Source organism: Hyperolius riggenbachi, chromosome 6 (assembly GCF_040937935.1).
Source record: "Hyperolius riggenbachi isolate aHypRig1 chromosome 6, aHypRig1.pri, whole genome shotgun sequence".
Classification (NCBI taxonomy): Eukaryota; Metazoa; Chordata; class Amphibia; order Anura; family Hyperoliidae; genus Hyperolius; species Hyperolius riggenbachi.
The window spans coordinates 235,157,446-235,175,511 of NC_090651.1; the positions used below are offsets into that span (position 1 = coordinate 235,157,446).

At 42.7% G+C, this 18,066-nt stretch overlaps 2 protein-coding genes across 6 annotated transcripts in view; one reads left to right on the plus strand and one right to left on the minus strand.

Annotated features, from left to right (window-relative positions):
- LOC137521377 (uncharacterized) overlaps positions 1-4,325 on the minus strand; it is a 30,285-nt gene extending 25,960 nt beyond the window's left edge. The window contains exons 1-2 of one of the 2 annotated variants that reach the window (XM_068240533.1): positions 2,857-4,325; positions 1,845-1,934 (exon numbers count right to left, since the gene is read on the minus strand). In XM_068240533.1, coding sequence (XP_068096634.1) covers positions 3,103-4,296 — 1,194 coding nt within the window. In that variant the 5' untranslated portion in view covers positions 4,297-4,325 and the 3' untranslated portion in view covers positions 1,845-1,934; positions 2,857-3,102. The remainder of the gene's footprint in view (positions 1-1,844; positions 1,935-2,856) is intronic. The other variant, XM_068240534.1, reaches the window with a different exon arrangement.
- The window catches only part of KAZN (kazrin, periplakin interacting protein), a 294,829-nt gene that overhangs the window by 213,632 nt on the left and 63,131 nt on the right, over positions 1-18,066 (plus strand). The window lies entirely within an intron of this gene.

Below are 18,066 nucleotides of genomic sequence, written 5' to 3' on the forward strand. Positions count from 1 at the left end.
TGTGAATGAGCAGTCTGTCAGGTTACATGAGGCTTGTGAATGAGCAGTCTGTCAGGTTGCTTATCTTTGTGCACAAGCATTGTCGTATTCAACAAGATCTTGTTGTATTAGTTAGGGGGGTCTGCGCAACGGTGGAGGCCTGCAGGACACAGGAAGCCTCTAGGTAAGTTAGCTTCGGGCTAGGTTGGTAAATATCTACCTTTTCTTTTCTATACGCCTCGTGTTCACTTTAGAGCCCTAATATATATATATCTATATATATATCTATATATATATATATATATATATATATATATATATATATATATACACACACAATTTGGTGTGTGTTTTCCTGCTGTCAGGTGGGTGGGTGGAGCCTACAAAAGCCAATCAAATTCACCTATTTACTTTTCAAGGGGAGTATTTAAACTGCTGCCATTCTTACACTGTTAATGGCAGAGGCCTCAAACCTGCTACAGTTGGTCATGGGGTTCAAATTCAGACAAGTGGGTGGTGCCACAGTCAGTCAATCAGATTTGTTTCATTTTAATGGGAAAATACAAATTATTGATTCCAAGGTCCCCATAGCTCACAAACTTGGTCATTTAGTGACTGTGTGTCAAGGTTAGAAAAAGTAGGTGGAGCCAACAACAACCAAATACATACCCAGGCAATGCCATGTCCTCTATAGTAAAAGGCATGTGATAAATAATTTGACACATGTAGAAAAACATGGCTGGCTGCATACTGTAATGGAATAGGACAAAAGGTCTTATAAACCTGTTATGTTAAATACTTTTTTAATGTATTTAGCAACTTTTAATTCACATTAAATAAAATCTTTTAGCAGGCTTTGCAGAAACTCTTGCTGAAAAACTTGCTGACTGTTGATCCTGTGAGGAAAGTCACATGATCAGCTGATAAACCTACCAGTAATGGATGAGGGGCAAGACTTTTATTTCAGATCGCAAAAGCTGATTCATTAGTCACTTTTAGAAATGGCATGACAGATTATGCATCTACAAGTATCTTGCCACTGACGGCTAAGGTTGCTTACACACAGGGACGTTACAGGCGCACGTTAGTGCGCCTGTAATGCTCCCCCAACGCACAGCAATGTAACACAAGTGGGCTGTTCGCACAGCCCACGTTGCGTTACATGTAACGCTGCACGTTCTCCCGAAAGTGCAGCATGCTACGGCGTTAGAGCGGCTATAGCCGCGTTAGACTGTTTGCACATGCTCAGTGGGGAGCAGAGAGGAGGCGGGGAGAGCCAGCTACAGTAGCCGCGCACATGGCTACTTAATATTCACTGCACTGGCGGCAGCTGATTGGCCGGCGGGACCACGTGATGCGGAGTGTCTCGCTCCGCATCACGTGGTCCCGCCGGCCAATCAGCGCCACTCTGGGAGACCTTATAGGGATAGAGCCGCCTAACGCGGCTCACTCTACCGTCCTATCTTGCAGCTCTATACGTTGTGTTAGGTGTACGTTATGCGACCTTAACGTGGCACCTAACGCAATGTCTTGGTGTGCAAGTAGCCTTAATACTAGAATAAGAAGCAAATCTATATTATGCAGAAAGCATGGTCTGTGAAGTAGTCTTGTATTTCTTTTTGTAAAGGAAACAGCGAGTTTAGCATTGAAGAGCAAAAAAAAAATAAAAAAAATTGGGATATGGAAGAGGTGGTACATGTCCAAATTGTATTATTACGTCATTAATTTCTGTCTCGTACGACTGATAATTTTGACTTGCATTTTTTTACAGGGAATAATAACTTCTAGCAATGTTTTTTCTTATAATTTTCTGTTGCCCAGATTAGTGACTGGTATGCGTTACTATCCATGCAGTACTAAATTACCTCACAGCTTGCATGCCCGTCAGTGTTCTTCTCTGAGCTTGATGCTTCCCACAATGCCTTGCAGTCACTGCTGGAGGCAGGTAGAAATGGCTGCTCAGCGGCCGAGCCAGAGAAACAGAACAGTAATAAAAAGATTCAATAAATCGCCTGAAGGAGACTCTGTGAGAAGGTGCATTGCATGTTACAACAAATTAAATATTTTTTTTATGGTAATGCTTCTGTAACCTGGTCCTTTTTATAACTCTCAGTAAAAACAAGCCAGTAAAAAGGTGCTTAAGCATACAGAGGTATATTGAAACACAGACCGATTTAACAGTTCCAGTTGTATCCTGCAGTTAGGTATGTGTTACTATGTGAGCAGCTGCTAATGCAAAACTCTGCAGCCAACTCCACCATATACTGTACTAATGGAACGCAGTATGTTTTCATTTTTATGTAGCATATATGCTCTAGTATAAGTCTAGAAATGTAAGTCTGACTCACTAAGTAAAAGTATGGGGGTCAGCTTTTGCACGAGTCACAAGCAACACTGAGCACACCTGAGTAATGTGTGTACAATTAGTGACATTCCTATTTGCAGCAACTTACCCAGTGGTAGGTGACACTTTACTGATAAAGGAAATGCCAAGAAAACCCAGGTCTGAAAGTCCTGGCCGAAACAATTAGCAAGGAAAGGGGCAGGGCGATAATGCTGGACTGCAGGCAGGAAGGGGAATGAATAATTGCTGCACTTGGAGGCCTAGAGGAGTTATTGGCTGACAGGAAGGGCCCTTTTCCACTAGCAGTTGCTCCGGCGATTGCGTTCACGATTTTGCTATGCACTGTACTGCATAGCAAAATCGCGGCAAAGATCGCTCCGTGGCGCGATCGCGTTTGACAAAAAAACGAATCGCGGTAGTGGAAATACCCTACCGCGATTCCTATGTTATTTAGTAGCAAAAAAGTTTCTGTACCGTGTTAGCCAAACAAATTATATAGGTAGAAAAAAACAACGTTTTGTAAAAAATAATACCTTTTAATGGCTAACTAATAGAGTTAAATGATGCAAGCTTTCTGGGATCTAGTCCCCTTCTTCAGGCATATTTTCAGATGTTAGGTGAAGTAAAACACTGCAGATAAATGGTAAACACGAAGATGACAGTTGTGCTGGTTACTGTTTATCCGTTAGGTGTCAGGTGATCAGCAGGCTGGAGCCAGTGAGTTAGTGCAACCATACATGAAATCCAGCAGGTTTCTGAAGATCATGAAGCCAAATCAATCATGTTACATAAGGTGTCATGAATCCTGTTCCACAATTTAAACCTTCTGTTAATGTCTTGAACATTTTCATAAATTTGTACTCAGAAAGTTTTCTTGATTGATCATTTTTGAAGTTACCCTTAAGAACAAGTACTTTTAGATCTTGCATGCTGTGTCCTGGTTCACAGAAGTGTTGGCCCACTGGTGTGTCCATTTTACCTTCATTGATTTTAAAGCGGTGATGGTTCATTCTTGTGCGCAGTTTTTGTCCTGTTTCTCCTATATAGATTCCTCTTGAGGGGCATTTCATGCAGCGTATCATGTATACAACATTGGATGTCTCACAGGAAAATTGATCTTGTATTTGATGATATTTCTGTGAGTTTGGTATTTGTATTTGGCTTGTGCTCAAGATATAAGGGCAGGTCTCACACCTTGTGTTATTGCAGGGTAATGTGCCTGGAGTCTCTGGTGTAGATAATGCACTTCTGATAATCATTTGTCTCAAATTGGGAGGTTGTCTGAAAGCAAGCAGTGGTAAATCAGGAAAAACATCCTTCAGGCGTTTGTCTTTATGGAGTATCGGTTGTAGGGCTTTCAATATCTTCCTCAGTGTCTTTAATTTTGGGTTGTAGGTTACCACAATTGGGATTCTGTTGTTTTCAGTCTTTGGGGTGTACTTCAACAGTTCCTCTCTTGATTTTAAAGTTGCTCTGTGTATTTGATCATCAACGATTTGTGGATGATATCCCTGATCTATGAATATTTTACGTAGTGACATAAGTTGTCTGTCTCTGTCCTCTGAATTAGAACATATTCGGTTATATCTCAGAGCCTGGCTGTAAACAATAGATTTTTTGGTGTGTTCCGGGTGGAAACTCTTCCATTTTAGGTAAATATGCCGGTCAGTTGGTTTACGGTATATGGATGTTTGCAAAATTCTATCTTGTATATAAATTGTGGTATCCAGGAAACTGACATGGGAGGTTGAAAAGCTGAGTGTTAACTTGATGTTCTTGTGGTACTCTGAGAAGTTTTTGTGGAATCTGATTAATTCTTCCTGTGATGCTGTCCAGATTAATAGGATATCGTCTATAAATCTGAAGTAAGCCCATGGTTTAATTTCACAAGTTGAAAGGAAGTTTTCCTCCAACCTGGCCATAAATAAATTTGCATACTGCGGTGACATCCTACTTCCCATAGCACTGCCCATTGTCTGTAGATATATATCATTCCCAAATGAAAAATAGTTATGAGTTAGTATATACCTGATAAGTTGTAGTGTGGGCTCTGTTGGTAGATCATTTAGCTGAAGGAAATGCTGGCAAGCTGCAATACCGTCCTCGTGTGGAATGTTGGTATAAAGGGATTCAACATCCATTGTAGCCATGATGGCACCCTCTGGGATCGGACCCATGGCAGTCAATTTGTTAAGAAGGTCAGTGGTGTCCTGGATGTAGCTGGTTGTATTCCTTACCATGGGTTTAAGAATGTTTTCTACCCAACCAGATATCTTTTCTGTTAGTGTCCCCAAACCAGAGATGATAGGACGACCTGGATTTCCTACTTTGTGTATTTTTGGTAAGATGTAGAAGGTGCCTATTTTAGGATTAGCTGGTATTAATGTAAGTATGTTAGATGATTTTGAGGAAAGATCATTAAGCATATTTTTCAATTCCCTTGAGTATTGTAGCGTGGGGTTTGTTTCTAGTCTTTTGTAGTAGATGTTGTTGGAGAGCTGTCTGTTTGCTTCTTGAATATAGCTGGATTTATCCAAAATCACTACGGCACCTCCTTTGTCAGCTGGTTTAATTACTATGTTGTCATAGCTTTTAAGGCTCAGTATTGCTTTCCTTTCTTGAGTATTGAGGTTGTAGAGTGTCTGTTTTTGTTTGTCCAGTATCTCTAATTTGATTCTTTTTCTGAAGTTGTCAATATACTCTTCTAATTTCTTGTTCCACCCTAAATTTGGTGTCCAGGTACTGCTCTTTTTGTTTTTGCTATTTGCAGGTTCAGTATCTTCCAATGATGAATAATTAGGTCTGTTGTGAAAAAATTCCTTAAGCCTTATCCTCCGAAAAAATTCTTCCATGTCACTACAAAATTCTATTTCATCAAATCTTTTGGTGGGGCAAAAAGTGAGTCCTTTAGATAGAACAGCAAATTCAGTCTTGCTTGGGTTATAGTTGGACAAGTTAACCACAGGTAAAAGATTGGCAGTTTTAAGCTCTGAACGGGGTACACTTGTATTGTTTTCCAGAATGATGTTTTCAGCTTTCAGTCTAAGGCTGTCGAGTTTCTTTTTCTTGTTTTGGATTAAACGGTGCTGTAATTGTTTGTAGAATTTCTGTAATGTAGATTTAATGCTTTCTGATGATGGTCCTTGCAGTGTGGAATAGAGTAAACATAGATTATCTTGGGTAATTCTCTTTTTGCTGTAACAAACCTTAATGAGATGATTCCTGATCCTTTCTGATGTTCTGAAGCAGAGTCGCTGTGCAAAATGGGTATTGAAGGTATGTTGAACTGGGTTTCTGATAGTAATACCTTTCGGTATCAGATTTTCTTTCTTGCACTTGGATAGAAAAAAGATGTCACTGTCCAGTTGTGCCAATTTCTTCAGTAAGGTTTTACATTCCAAATGTGTGCGGTACATTATGGTATCTTGCATGATGATAGTAGCAAAAAAGTTTCTGTACCGTGTTAGCCAAACAAATTATATAGGTAGAAAAAAACAACGTTTTGTAAAAAATAATACCTTTTAATGGCTAACTAATAGAGTTAAATGATGCAAGCTTTCTGGGATCTAGTCCCCTTCTTCAGGCATATTTTCAGATGTTAGGTGAAGTAAAACACTGCAGATAAATGGTAAACACGAAGATGACAGTTGTGCTGGTTACTGTTTATCCGTTAGGTGTCAGGTGATCAGCAGGCTGGAGCCAGTGAGTTAGTGCAACCATACATGAAATCCAGCAGGTTTCTGAAGATCATGAAGCCAAATCAATCATGTTACATAAGGTGTCATGAATCCTGTTCCACAATTTAAACCTTCTGTTAATGTCTTGAACATTTTCATAAATTTGTACTCAGAAAGTTTTCTTGATTGATCATTTTTGAAGTTACCCTTAAGAACAAGTACTTTTAGATCTTGCATGCTGTGTCCTGGTTCACAGAAGTGTTGGCCCACTGGTGTGTCCATTTTACCTTCATTGATTTTAAAGCGGTGATGGTTCATTCTTGTGCGCAGTTTTTGTCCTGTTTCTCCTATATAGATTCCTCTTGAGGGGCATTTCATGCAGCGTATCATGTATACAACATTGGATGTCTCACAGGAAAATTGATCTTGTATTTGATGATATTTCTGTGAGTTTGGTATTTGTATTTGGCTTGTGCTCAAGATATAAGGGCAGGTCTCACACCTTGTGTTATTGCAGGGTAATGTGCCTGGAGTCTCTGGTGTAGATAATGCACTTCTGATAATCATTTGTCTCAAATTGGGAGGTTGTCTGAAAGCAAGCAGTGGTAAATCAGGAAAAACATCCTTCAGGCGTTTGTCTTTATGGAGTATCGGTTGTAGGGCTTTCAATATCTTCCTCAGTGTCTTTAATTTTGGGTTGTAGGTTACCACAATTGGGATTCTGTTGTTTTCAGTCTTTGGGGTGTACTTCAACAGTTCCTCTCTTGATTTTAAAGTTGCTCTGTGTATTTGATCATCAACGATTTGTGGATGATATCCCTGATCTATGAATATTTTACGTAGTGACATAAGTTGTCTGTCTCTGTCCTCTGAATTAGAACATATTCGGTTATATCTCAGAGCCTGGCTGTAAACAATAGATTTTTTGGTGTGTTCCGGGTGGAAACTCTTCCATTTTAGGTAAATATGCCGGTCAGTTGGTTTACGGTATATGGATGTTTGCAAAATTCTATCTTGTATATAAATTGTGGTATCCAGGAAACTGACATGGGAGGTTGAAAAGCTGAGTGTTAACTTGATGTTCTTGTGGTACTCTGAGAAGTTTTTGTGGAATCTGATTAATTCTTCCTGTGATGCTGTCCAGATTAATAGGATATCGTCTATAAATCTGAAGTAAGCCCATGGTTTAATTTCACAAGTTGAAAGGAAGTTTTCCTCCAACCTGGCCATAAATAAATTTGCATACTGCGGTGACATCCTACTTCCCATAGCACTGCCCATTGTCTGTAGATATATATCATTCCCAAATGAAAAATAGTTATGAGTTAGTATATACCTGATAAGTTGTAGTGTGGGCTCTGTTGGTAGATCATTTAGCTGAAGGAAATGCTGGCAAGCTGCAATACCGTCCTCGTGTGGAATGTTGGTATAAAGGGATTCAACATCCATTGTAGCCATGATGGCACCCTCTGGGATCGGACCCATGGCAGTCAATTTGTTAAGAAGGTCAGTGGTGTCCTGGATGTAGCTGGTTGTATTCCTTACCATGGGTTTAAGAATGTTTTCTACCCAACCAGATATCTTTTCTGTTAGTGTCCCCAAACCAGAGATGATAGGACGACCTGGATTTCCTACTTTGTGTATTTTTGGTAAGATGTAGAAGGTGCCTATTTTAGGATTAGCTGGTATTAATGTAAGTATGTTAGATGATTTTGAGGAAAGATCATTAAGCATATTTTTCAATTCCCTTGAGTATTGTAGCGTGGGGTTTGTTTCTAGTCTTTTGTAGTAGATGTTGTTGGAGAGCTGTCTGTTTGCTTCTTGAATATAGCTGGATTTATCCAAAATCACTACGGCACCTCCTTTGTCAGCTGGTTTAATTACTATGTTGTCATTGCTTTTAAGGCTCAGTATTGCTTTCCTTTCTTGAGTATTGAGGTTGTAGAGTGTCTGTTTTTGTTTGTCCAGTATCTCTAATTTGATTCTTTTTCTGAAGTTGTCAATATACTCTTCTAATTTCTTGTTCCACCCTAATTTTGGTGTCCAGGTACTGCTCTTTTTGTTTTTGCTATTTGCAGGTTCAGTATCTTCCAATGATGAATAATTAGGTCTGTTGTGAAAAAATTCCTTAAGCCTATGTTAGCTATGTTATTTAGCAAACCCTAGCGATTGTAAAATCGCTAGCGGTTTGCGATTTTTCAAGTGGAAAAGGGCCTGAAGGGTTAATGGCTGCAATATGTAATGCAGTGCAGTCATTAACTAAGACATACCCCCCACTCCCGCTGGCCCCAAGTGCAGCCATTAACTTCGCTGGGTAGATTTATACTTGAGTCAGTAAAAAAAAAGTTTTAGCCTCAATAGGGTCGATTATTGGAGTCGACTTGTATTCGAGTATATACGGTATTTGGTCAAGCGTTACAATTACATTTTTTATAATACCCCTAAAAAATTTTCTTCACCTCAATTTGAAGTTTTAATATTGTAGTCAGGACATTGATGTGTACAGGAATTTTGTTAATTTTTTTTTTAGTTAACAACGATTAATATTATGACATGATAATCATGGGCCACACAGACAGACAAGTGACAGCGCTCAAGGATGCACCTGTGGATGTGAAGCAGTGAATGCAGCTAGCCACTAGTGTACTTACTTCAATTTGCACAGTGGGAGACATGGCAGCGCTTTAAACAAAACTTATACCTGAATGATTTATCTGCATTGATGTGCAGAGCTCAAATAACTGGACTAAATTACACAACTAGCACTCACTACAGGGGCATCTGTAGAAAATGTTCCAGGGGTGGGCAAGTAGCACGTTGTGATGAAAAATGGGTGTGGCCATGGACCAGGGTGTGGTCATGGGTGGAGCCAAATTTACATGAATTTAGCAATGGTGGGACATTAGACTAGGACTATGGTAGGGATTAGATTGAGCGTCACAGTGACAGGGATCCCCCCAGTTTAGGTAAAGACAGGGACCTCCCATGTTTAGTGACAGTTACTCCCCCCAGTATAGGTGGTGACCTGTGCCCCCCAGTTTAGGTAGTGACAGGGACCCCCATGTTTAGTGACTGGTGCCCCCAATTAGGTAATGACAGGGACCCCACTCACTGCTGCCCGTCCGTCCCCGCTGCCTCTCATGTAACGGGCAGTGTGCCAGCAGCCAGCGTCAGACCTCCAATCGGCAGGCGACTAGTGAGAAGCGGGCGCATGGTACCCCCGTGGACACGCACTGCATATGCGGAAGTGACATGATGTCATTTCCGTATATCAGTGCAGTGTCCGCAAAGTCCTTTGCCCGCTTCTCACTGGTCGCCGGCTGATCGGAGGTCCTGATGCTGGCTGCTGGCACGCTGCCTCTTACATGATAGGCATCAGAGATGGGGGCAGCTGCCCCATTTTGCCACTATGTGCGGACGCCCATGACTATAATATATATTGACGCAGTCTGTCAGGTTGCATGATGCTTGTGAATGAGCAGTCTGTCAGGTTACATGAGGATTGTGAATAAGCAGTCTGTCAGGTTACATGAGGATTGTGAATGAGCAGTCTGTCAGGTTGCATGAGGATTGTGAATAAGCAGTCTGTCAGGTTGCATGAGGATTGTGAATGAGCAGTCTGTCAGGTTGCCGGAGGCTTGTAAAAGAGCAGTCTGTCAGGTTGCATGAGGACTGTGAATGAGCAGTCTGTCAGGTTGCCGGAGGCTTGTAAATGAGCAGTCTGTCAGGTTACATGAGGATTGTTAATAAGCAGTCTGTCAGGTTGCCGGAGGCTTGTAAAAGAGCAGTCTGTCAGGTTACATGAGGCTTGTGAATGAGTAGTCTGTCAGGTTGCATGAGGATTGTGAATGAGCAGTCTGTCAGGTTGCATAAGGACTGTGAATGAGCAATCTGTCAGGTTACATGAGGCTTGTGAATGAGCAGTCTGCCAGGTTACATGAGGCTTGTGAATGAGTAGTCTGTCAGGTTGCATGAGGATTGTGAATGAGCAGTCTGTCAGGTTGCATGAGGCTTGTGAATGAGTAGTCTGTCAGGTTACATGAGGACTGTGAATGAGCAGTCTGTCAGGTTACATGAGGATTGTGAATGAGCAGTCTGACAGGTTACATGAGGATTGTGAATAAGCAGTCTGTCAGGTTACATGAGGCTTGTGAATGAGCAGTCTGTCAGGTTGCACAAGGATTGTGAATAAGCAGTGATATTAAAGGGACTCCGAACTGAATGGAGCTGCCGACTTTGGGGAAGTCATAGTTACCTGTGTAATACAAGTAACTATGGAAAAATGCATACCATTATTTGCATACCGTTATTTTCATGATCGAAATTGCGTTTGCCGCGATTTCGATCGCAAAAATAGCGAAAACTAAAAGGCATAGCGCGGCGGTTTATATATTGTTGGAAAGAGGAGAAAGAGAGCTTCAAAATGGTATGCATCTTTCCATAGTTACTACACTGCTCGGAGTCCCTTTAAAGGTGGCCATACATCATGCGATTTGTCGGCCAATTGACCGGCCGATTAGACGATTATAATCGAATCAGATAAAAATTGTTGCCACCAAGAGTATGTCAGTTCGACGATGCGACCGACTTTAGGCCGAAATTGGTTGCCTGTATCAATTGGGCATGTTGCATAATCTCGGGCCAACTTGTTTGATCAGGTGCATGGCGATGTGCGATATTGGGACGAGCGTGACAATCCCTGGCTCTGTCCCGTAGTGTACAATGTGCTCCCCTAGTGCCCGTGCATGAATACTTTACCTATTGGTGTCCACCACTGTCTGTCCTCTTTCTCACATTCATGTGGCCGGTGTGACATCAGTAGAGGGGGCACAATTTACACTGGGGTGACGGCAGCGAGGTGGTGTCACTAGGCTCATTCCCAATTCGGCCTGTGGTTTATGGCAACCACAGATCAGTTCCGATGAGAGAGAGATTTGTGGGCATATTAAGTGGAGAATTCACTAAAGTCTTCAAGGACACAGAAGGCCAAAGCGCTGGCAGGCAAAGTAGCTAGCTGCTACTTTTATTTCTTTTGCAAGAGGAGATTTCCTCAGCGGATAACCAGACCTACACTAGTGATCAGCCACACATTTTCTGTTGGAACAAGAACTGGACTGATTCAGCCACTTTAAAATGCTAACATTGTAGTTTTTAAGCCATTCTTGCATAGCTTCGGCTTTGTACTTCGCGTCATTGTTTTGCTGAAAGACCATCTTCTCCCAAGGCTCAGACTTCTTGCAGACTGTATGAGGTTTGCTCTAGTACATTGCTACATTTATTCTATCCACACATGCCTTCCAGTGCCTGCTGCAGATCAAAGACAAGAAGCCCCTGAGCACATCACACAGAGACCCTGGGAGTGCAGAGATAAAAATGCTATGAGAGAAGGAAGGTAGCCTTCTCTTAGATATCAGAAAGAGGGAAGGGTCTATATAATATAGAAGGGAGGAGGGGAGCCTCAATGTAAATATATCAAAACCAGGGTACTGAACAATATGCACTGTTTTATGAATCAGTGTTTGACATTTGATTCATGAAAACCTCCAGTTGAATTAAAAATAAAGACTAGGGTCTGTCTCAACTGATTTTGACCAGTGGTTTTCAGGCCCATAGCTTTGTTCTGGACTGTGTAGTACAAAACCACCGGTAGCATCGTTTCCTCAGTGTTCAGTTTGCCAAGATCTGTTTTCGATCTGAGAAATATGACTTGTTTCCAAGTCAAGATCAGCTGTGCATCCATGTAGTGAATGTAATCCATTGCATTGCAATGAGCTTGCCCACCTGAGAATGTGGCTGTTTGATTTTGGGCCTTACGTTTGTCCAGTTATGGGCTTCAGGCCATCACTAACTAAATAGCAGCAGTCTTCAACACACATATTTTGCGGCCTGCTGAGATTGGAATGGATACAACAGGTCCTCTCAACCCAAACACCACATCCTGGATAGTGCAATGGTTAAGGGCCCTGCCTTTGATATAGGAGGCCTGTATTCAAATCTTGGCTCTTTCAGTAAGTCAGCACCTACTAAGTAGGAATTCTTGGGCAAGGCTCCCTAAGACTGCTACTGTCTACTGAGTGCGCTCTAATGGCTATCTCACAAACGCTTTGAGTACAACAGGAGAAGAGCGCTACACAAAAATTGGAATCATTATAATTATCATCCGGTAGCACAAATTTGGTGTTTTTGGACATAAGTGAACCTTCACAGGGTAACAAAGGGATTTAACATGAATGTCCCCCTCACAAGGATAAGGGGATTGTGTGTTCACTATGATCAAATATGCCGGTCATCTATTGATTTTGACCTAAAAATCCATCAAAGTATCTATCAGACGTGATGGAAAATTTCTGTTGATTGAAGGCAGGGCAGGAGCCACAGTTGCTTGATGGGCCATAGCATTGCAATGCATCAGACAGTGCAACACTGCAGTAGGATCGCTTTTTAACTACTTTAGGATCTTAATGATTGAAATCTACGCCCTGTTTTGATGGCTACCTGGTTGCCAGGGAATAGATTTCAATCACACAACCCCACACATTCTGGTCGCTCCCGACAATCTTACCGCTGTCTCCCCGCTGCAGCTCACTCGCTCTGCCATCTCTATAACGGCAGAGCCCTGTGAGCGGGTCAGGAGCCGATTTCATTGGCTCCTGACCCTGTCTATGAATGTAAGCAGCCTACATTGGCTTACATTGATTGCCAGGGTCAGGAGCCAATGAAAGCGACTCCTGACCCGCTCACAGGGCTCTGCCGTTATAGAGATGGCAGAGTGAGTGGCCCAGGTTCCCGAAGTGCAGGGGTGACTGCGAATGCGGTGGGAATGTGCAGCGATTCATCTGTGTTCCGTCGTTTCTGGTACTAGCGGTCTCTGGTCCTTAAGGGGGCAGAGACCGCTGGTACTTAAGTGGTTAATAGATTTCCTGCTGTAATCTATTCATATCGATGTGCCGTGTGTGGAAGGAATCTGTCAGTTTGATCAGATTTTTATTAGATAGTGATCAATCGAATAGATACGTTGGCTCATCATCACGCTGTGTACGGGTGCATTTAGATTGACTTCTAGGGAATATCTTGCCACATTAGGTAGTTTTCGCAAATCCAATGATTGTACTTAAAAGAGGCTTGGTTGCATTTCTCATATTCGAGGGCATTCACTGCTATGATTGCTGGTTGTGTTAAGATGATTTTCTTGATCCAATCAGAGAGATTATGCCCTGGTTTTCTTTACGCAGGATTGAAGTACTGGGAAAAAGGTGTAACATTATGGACGCATGTCTTTTTTTTACTTTGTAACATTAGGCAAGACTTCAGCAAGACTTTTATTGCACACTGTGTACTGCACAGTGCAGTAAAAAGCTATGGGAACTTTGATCGGGCACTGCTGCCACCCACACTCTTAGCACTTACAATGAGATTAGGAATAGCCATACCTCATCCCAGGGCCGGTTCTAGACTGAGGCAAACTTGTGAGGATGCGCCCCCTCCCACCCAAATTGGAATGACCGCACAGCACCCGACAATTTGGACCGCACTTTATAGCTGCGGTGAGCCCCCCCAAAACACCCTCAGTATAAGTAGGTAGCCAGTTATAAATGCCCCCAGTACAGGTTAGCCTGGTACAGTTGTCCCCAGTATAGGTTGTGTAGTATAGGCTTGAACTAGAATCTTTGAAATACTTTTTTCATCAAACAAAGCACACAGTGTCTATGATCTGCTCAATACATTGATTTTCTATGTCTCTACCACAAAATATTTTTATTGCTGTTTACAAAACGCTTTTTACTTTTTTGAAGAAAAAATATTTTTTTGAATATAATAAAGTGTGAAACTAAAACTCTGGAAGCAGATTACTGGTTTGTGGCTTCACTTTATCCAAACCGATCCTCCTATACAGAAAGCCAGTATAGGTTGGCCAGGCACTCTCTTCTCTTTGTTTCTGCCTGGTGCTTCCCCCAGACTTCTGCCGTCTGAGGAAGTCGCCTCACTTGACATCATGGGCAGACCGGGCCTGCCTCATCCATATTCGAGCATTTAAATTTCTGAACTTTGATCAACAACTCTTTATTGCTTTATTTATTTTTATTAGATTTAATGTGTATTTTGAATCTAACGTCTAATCTATTAAACATGTCTACGGCCAATTTTGAGATACAGGAAGTGCATATATAATGCAGATTGTTACTGAAGTAGTCTGCCTCAATGCATTTTGAATGGATACTCCGTTATCTTTTCTCAAGAGACTCCCAGCATCACTTTGTCTTCAACATGGATATTTATGTTCAGTGTTGCGTGTAAAGTCCTGTAGAAAACAGGTCAGTGCTAAATACATGTGTAAAATAAAAAATCAGATGGAAAGTACATTGAAATTGGCTTTAGATTTGGTTTACATCATTCTTGGCTGAGAAGGTCCTGGGATAGTCTGTCTTTACACTAGTGGAGTGCTCTGGTGGTGGTGAGATCTGTGGTAAGAGTGTGAGCCCTTCTGCCTGAGGAAATTGTGCTACTTACTCTGGTTTGATCACATGATCCTCCATACACGGCAAGCTCTGCTCAGGTATAGGACCGGGAGATGGCACCTGTGGCCGGGAGATGGCATTACCTGTGCTTCAATGGGAAGCTGTGTGTGTGTGTGTGTGTGTGTGTGTGTGTGTGTGTGTGTGTGTGTGTGTGTGTGTGTGTGTGTGTGTGTGTGTGTGTGTGTGTGTGTGTGTGTGTGTGTGTGTGTGTGTGTGTGTGTGTGTGTGGGTGTGTGTGTGTGGGTGTGGGTGTGGGTGTGTGTGTGTGTGTGGTGTGGTGTGTGTGTGGTGTGGTGTGGTGTGGTGTGTGGTGTGTGTGTGTGTGCGTTTAGTAGTATTTGCTCACTTGTGCTGAAAACTGTAAAAAAATATTTTAACTTTATATTTATTTATTTGAATTTTTTTTTTTTTTAGCTGTGCTTCTGGCTTGATACTTTATGCACAGATAAGAGGGTCTGTTTACTGCTGTAGACGTATGTAAAGCTTGCGATACATTAATAGTCACTTATACGGTATGTGTACTTGGAAATCATCCCTTGGGATGGAACCCTCCTTTAAAACCGTTATGTCTTCACAGAAATAAAGTGCATTTGCTGACTGGATTTTGCAGAGAGCAGTGCCAGCATTTCCTTATTTCTATATTGCTGTCTCTGGGCCATTGTGAGTGAAAACATGAATCCTTCGGGACACAATGGAGTCTGTGTGTTAAACAGCCTGGGTAGGGAGAACTTCTCCTCAGAGCACGGATTGCTGCTGCCGCTGGCTGGACAGCTGTCACTTACATGCCAGTTACAGGTGGCAGCAGGCTGAACCATTATGTAAGTACATTCCTAGGCAGAGGGAAGTAATTGCTTACCTTCAAGCCATTCCTGTAGTTGTTTGTGTGCCAGCAGTTTTGCCCCTACAGGAGGAATGCACCTTCTCTCTTAAAACCCACGAGTGACCTTCAGTTTAGGGCAAGTGAGGACGCCACATGGTGAATGTAAATGGCTTGGCATCTGCACATGACATTTCCTGACTATTAGGATTCTGGAGCGCTGTGAGCTGCCCTGCTAGAAGGAGGTCTGCGCAGTTCCCAGACTATCCTGATTCATAAAACTGATATACTGCTCTTCCTTCAGTGCAATTTGCAAGGACCCCTTTCAAGGTTATATACAGCATCTGCTGTTCATTTTTATTTACGCGCCATAAAGTAGGAACATCTGGAAGCTGCTCCATTCAGGGACCAATATCTCAGGACTGCTCCACAAAACCTGCTTAATTCAATTACCAGGTGATCTTAAACACGTCATACTACAGTTCCAAGCTGCTTGACTGGCCCTGTATTAGCCCAAAACCTGACCCTATCTTAAGGAGAACTCTGTGACGTTTTATTGGATTGGGCATTAAATAGGAATACAATGTCTAATTTATACCTTTCACGTTCTTCAGAAGTTATCAGCTTCCCCTAAAATTAAAGTGGCAGTGTACCAATAACTACGTTTAATGCAATATGCTTGTACTGTTTACTTTTCTACCTTTTAAAGAAATGGGCATATTGATCTTAGTATGTGTTGCATGGGCTTATTCTGGTAATAAACAAGTAAGCTGCAGCCTGTGGTGGTCTCTGTCTGTGTAGGGGCTCATTTACTCTATGCGCGTTGCCGTGCACATTTCAGGGACACATTTAGTGTGACACACAGGAACATCAGAAGTGCAGAGACTGTGCTGTCTGATGTTCAGACTATGTGCACTGCGATGCGCAGCAGTGCGATGCACTATCGCACTGCTGCATGCGTTTTATTGGCAAAGCGCATTGCTAACCCATTTATTGTAATGAATGGGATCAGCAATGCACGGCAGCGTAGATGGCACGTGATTGCAGGCATTGTGTTGCAATCGTGTGGCCATCTGTGCTGCAAAGTGTGAACAAGGCCTAAGGACCTGGACGCAGTATGCCGGAGTGGTCTGGTTTCCTTATAGCACGGATAAGCTGTGCCCTCCGGCCAGGGCTGTGGAGTCGGTACAAAAATCATCCGATTCAGACTTCTCAGTTTATGAAACCACCAACTCCAGGTACCCAAAATAGCTCCAACTCCTTGACTCCGACTCCTTAGTCTAATTCTTACCTGAGCTGTGGATTTGGTACAAAAATTCATCCGACTCCCTCAGAAACCTCCGACTCCAGGTAACCAAAATTGCTCAGACTCCTCGACTCCAACTCCGACCTCCACAGCCCTGCCTCCGGCAGCCCAGGGCAGTGTCCGCTGCACTTAGGAGCGCGGATCAGGTTTGTGCATTACAGAAACACAATGGATACACCCAGACATGGAGGAGATGGACATGTGAACATGTTTTACTTTCCCATTGGGGAGCATGGGATCCATTCTGCATGGCCACTTGTCTGCTGCCATCTGCTCTGAGAAGTGGCACATCAGAGGACCTACTGTGGACCACCCCTGTAACTTTCTCCACTGCCTCTTTAGGGTTAATCTGACTGTACACGCATATTTCTCTAGTAAAGTGCTAGTCCTTTCTGTTCGGTAATCACTGTGTATGGAAAGCCCTCCTTTAGACCCGACCCTAAGACCTCCCTCTACTGATGCCTAATCCTACCATCTCCCACTAACGATGCCTAACCTTAAGACCTCCCTCTACCGATGTCTGTCTATAGATTGGTAATCTTCACCTATATTCTATTATTTCTTAACCTAACCCTACTCTGACAGAACCCTCCCTCTACCAATGCCTAATCCTAAGACCTTCCTCTACCAGTGCCAACCCTAAGACCTCCCTTTACTGATGCCTAACCTTTAGGCCTCCTTCTACTAACACTTAACCCTACGACCTCCCTCTACCGATCGGTAATCTTTACTGATAATTTACTATGTCTTAACCTAACCCTACTCTCACACAAAACCCTCCATCTACTGATGCCGAACCCTAAAACCTACTCTTCCGATGCCTATCCCTAAGACCTCCCTCTACCAATGTCTAACCCTAAAACCTCCTTCTACCAATGCCTTACACCCCTTTCCCCCACCACTACCACTACCACCACCAAGCAGCGATTTGAGACACAGAAAGTAAATTTGGGTGCCTGGAGGCACCCATTATAAAAGCTTCGATCTGCGGCAAAGAAGGGAAGTTTGGGCGCCTGATAAAATCCATTTTATGAGGCGCTGAGGCATGCCGATATGCATATTGCGGCATTGCATATCGGCATGCCGAGGCACCCTCTATTTTATTGTGTACCTTCAGGTGCCCAAATTTGCATTCTTTGCTGCAAATCACAGCTTTTATAAGGTGCCCTTGTTTGCTGCAAAGGCTCCTGCGCCCTTTTTTCCTGTTTTGTGCTGCTGCTCCTCGTCTAGACGGCTTTTTTTAAGTGCCAGAGATTTTCAAAAAGCGCTTGTGCAAGGATTCCCTATGTGAGTGTTCACATATGAGCGGTTCCATTCCGATCCGCTCACCAAAGCGCTGCCTGTACCATTTTTGGGGCAATTTGCCTCAATGGATGGTATAGGGAAAACGCTTGAAAAAGCGCGTTGTATAGCGATTTCCCAAGCGT